The sequence below is a fragment of the Brachionichthys hirsutus genome, chromosome 4 (assembly GCF_040956055.1).
Source record: "Brachionichthys hirsutus isolate HB-005 chromosome 4, CSIRO-AGI_Bhir_v1, whole genome shotgun sequence".
NCBI lineage: Eukaryota > Metazoa > Chordata > Actinopteri > Lophiiformes > Brachionichthyidae > Brachionichthys > Brachionichthys hirsutus.
This window is the reverse complement of record NC_090900.1, coordinates 15454397-15457847: the sequence shown is the minus strand read 5'-3', so window position 1 is coordinate 15457847 and position 3451 is coordinate 15454397. Positions and strand designations below refer to the sequence as shown.

General features: G+C 48.9%; 1 protein-coding gene across 1 annotated transcript; it reads right to left on the bottom strand.

Annotated features, from left to right (window-relative positions):
- Positions 1 to 1418: 1418 nt before the first annotated feature.
- On the bottom strand, positions 1419 to 3015 carry LOC137893318 (kazal-type serine protease inhibitor domain-containing protein 1-like). The gene is made up of 4 exons (XM_068738772.1): positions 2532 to 3015; positions 1871 to 2031; positions 1654 to 1801; positions 1419 to 1504 (listed from the first exon to the last, which is right to left on the bottom strand). The coding sequence occupies exons 1-4, from the start codon at positions 3013 to 3015 to the stop codon at positions 1419 to 1421; spliced, it is 879 nt and encodes a 292-aa protein (XP_068594873.1).
- Positions 3016 to 3451: the final 436 nt, after the last annotated feature.

Genomic DNA, 3451 nt, shown 5'->3' with positions numbered 1-3451 from the left:
CATTTCCTGGTTGGAGTGAATCTTCTGGTATTTCCTGGATTCAGTGAGCAGACAGAAAAACAGAAACAGCGTTCCACGACTTAAACCGAAGACACAAACTCTGTCTCTGTCCCTTCAGATGTGTTGAGGAGTGTGTGTCTGTGTGCAGGTACCAGTCTGCAATAAAAAGTTTGTTTTATCATAACCAGCATCCTAAAATAGTTCCACTTTTTACACTTTAACATAACATAATCCTGAAGATTCCCAACTCGGCTGCCTTTCAATAAAGAAAATGAGTTTGGACTGATTCTAGATTTCTTGGACTAGTTGAGTGGTCGTATAAGTTGAATTGAGACTCCTCCTCTGACAAATACAATAGTTTTACTTACAGTTCAGTTCACTCATATTAGACCGAAATCACTCTGAGGAATGTGGCAAAAAAACGAGAAAAAATGGGAAATGAAAAATGGTTCAAATGAAAAATGAGCCTCCTTCATTCTCGACAAAAATGCTGAACATCTGCAAATATGTAAATTTAAAAAAAGAGAAAAACACGGATGTAAAACGAAGTCTATAAGTTTGTGGGGAAAACTAAACTGAATCCAAACAAACACTAAAAACTGAAATAAGAATTCCTCAAACGAACTTGATGCCTGCTTGTGTCACTGATTTGAGTGTCTTAATGTAAAATCTGCTTTTCATCCTGGTTGGAAAAAAATGTCCTCTTACACAACATGGCCAAAACTATGCGGACAGCAGAGCGTGTGTGAACAATCAGAAAGAAGCGTCTAAATAAGGTTTCCTGCTTGACGTGGGAAAAGCTTGGATAAGAAGTCACCCATGAAAAGGAAACCTGTGAAACCATCAGCTGTGAGTGGAGTAATGATGACGAGGATGTAACCTTCCTCACACTCAACCATGAAACCAACAGACATCTGATCATGTTACAGAGGATCCAGTCCGGCTGCTGGTCTCTGTCTTTAGCTACAGCCAATAGGGCAGCAGCATATTGCTACATGTATCTGATTGGTCAATGTCAATAGCCAATGTGGATGGTGCCACACTATGTTATCATGAAGTGATGATGACGATGAAGAAGCTCAGAGAAGAAACACACAAACATTACTTTGTTGTTTTTAGATTTATTGAAATAAATCCTTTCGTTCCACTCCCAAAGTCGCCCTGAGGAGAATGAGACTTGAACCTGTAGCATCTGTGGCAGTGTCTGTGTCACGGCGTGATGATGTCACAGCGTGATGAGGTCACAGTGTGATGATGTCACAGCGTGATGTCAGTATCCGAGTATATTATTATTTGTAAACAGATCGTGGAGCTGATGAGGCGTTTGAGTGCTTCTGAATGTCACAGCGATGCGTTTCCTGTCGCACCGCTGCCGTCAGCTGGACACTCATATGGCAGGAAGTGACATCACATGTGGCTCAGTAAAAATCTTGGTCGTAGTCTGTGGCTTCCATCAGCTGCTTCATCTCTGACACGCTATTGGCCAAGTAGGACGACAGCTCCTCTGACAGACAGAAAGACAGACAGTTATGGATAGCTAACGGAGCTAAGAGCGCTAACGGTGGCTACGCTGTGAGCTAGCTACATGCAAGAAAACAATAACGGGATAAAGTGCAACAGCAGTCTGTTTCATAATGTTAACACGTCCCTCACCTGCTCCCAGTATTCCCAGTACGGCAGAGGCGGACACAGACCCCAGAATGTTACGAGCAATGCAACGATAGGTTCCTGAATCTTCTGGCCCCGCCCCTTCAATCTGCAGCCAACTGGAGAGCTCGAATTTCAGAGGCCCACCCCGAGACTGTGGAGACAAAGGTGTTAAATCCGCCGGGTCTTCGGACGGTTTGCTCGCAGTGTCCCGGCGCCGCACCTGGACGGAGACGTGAGGGTCGTCCCCGGGGAGGACGACGTCCTGTCCCTCCTTCCTCCATTCGACAAGAGCCATCGGAAATGCAAAGACCTCGCAGAGGAAAAGCAGACTGCTGCCCGTCCCATTCACCTGGCTGTGAGGAGGAACCTTAATGACGGGGACTGAGAGAGAGAGAGAGAGCGAGAGAGAGAGAGAGAGACTCTGAACATGAACAGCAGATCCCCGCCTCCAACATCTGGATGAAACCATACTCCTGATGTTTCTGCGCCCGCATCCAAACTGAACCGCAGACTAACAAACACCCGCATCGTGTCGGCCATTTTGGAGACTACTAGAATGACCCGAGGTGACCTGAGGTGACCTGAGGTGACCTGCGGTGACCTGCAGGACGAAAGCAGCAGAGCCACTTGGAACTGGTTCTTGGTTAAATCTGTGTTTTATTGGTTCCGTTTATTCTTAACGACAACAAGCAATTAAAAAAGAAAAGTATTGAGAAGGTTCCAAACCTGCAGATTCAGTTTGGGTAACATTATTCATGAATGAATCTATTGATTCGGGACTGATTCGTGATAGATTTTTACCTACACACTCACTGGGGGCTTAATTATTTTGTGTCCGGATGCACAGACAGACAGGTGGCGCAGACAGACAGGTGTCCTACCGGTCCTGCAGGGCCCGCTCCCTCTGGTTCCGAGTTCCGGTCTGGAGTACGCGGCCTCTCTGAACCGACACATATTCATGTACGTCACTCCGTCACTGCCGCACAGCGCCTCCTGCTCCTCACACACACAGATCTCCTCCTCTTCATCGTCCTCCTCTCCTCCTCCTCCTCCTCCTGCTGGACGCGGGTCCGCCCGACACCGCAGGCCGGTCCCGCAGAGCCCGTAGAAGACGCTGCGGGCCCCTGGGTCGCAGGCTTGGCCCTCCAGGTTCCCGCACTCCTCGCAGCAGCCGCACGAGTCCAGCACCGGCCCGGCCCGACAGCCTCGGCTGTCTGGGCACAGGTCGGGCTCACAGAGCCCGCAGCCGGTCCCGTTGCCCCGCAGCTGCGGGTCACCGAGAAACGCGTCCCAGCTGGGGAGGGTCCGGCACGTGTGGAGGTTCAGACAGAGACCGAGGAGAACGAGTCCTCTCATCACCGGCATCTCACCACGGTGGTCCGGTAAACCGTAAACTGGAGTTTATATTGCGACAAATATTCCTGTCAAACCCCGGGAAAAATAACGAGGAAACAATTGAACGTTAAAGGAAAGAAAAGAGTCATTTACGTTAAAAAAGAAAAAAAAGGAAACCGAGTTTGAGTCTGACGTCAGACCTTCAGGAGTTTAAACAGCTGAGCCGCTCGCGCTGCTCCTCCGAACACAGACGGGCGCGAGACACCGCCGTCAAATCTGTGAGAATCACGCCAACTACTTCCGGTGACGTCCTTCAAAATAAAAGACAGCTATCGCGTTTTGGGACAAGAGCCCCCCCAGGGATAGGTCGGCAAGAAACGTCCGCCCTACTCGACTAAACTCAAATTGAAGGCCGCTGTCGGCTGAACTCGGGACTCTTTGTCTGACGTGCGTCCCAAAGAAACAA

What these genes read in the sequence shown, in the direction of transcription:
- LOC137893318 (XM_068738772.1), bottom strand. Translation starts at nt 3,015, where the DNA reads ATGCCGGTGATGAGAGGACTCGTTCTCCTCGGTCTCTGTCTGAACCTC. An exon ending in GAGCGGGCCCTGCAGGACCG is followed by an intron (nt 2,032 to 2,531) that starts GTAGGACACCTG and finishes TCTCTCTCTCAG; the next exon opens with TCCCCGTCATTAAGGTTCCT. An exon ending in ACTGGGAATACTGGGAGCAG is followed by an intron (nt 1,505 to 1,653) that starts GTGAGGGACGTG and finishes TCTGTCTGTCAG; the next exon opens with AGGAGCTGTCGTCCTACTTG.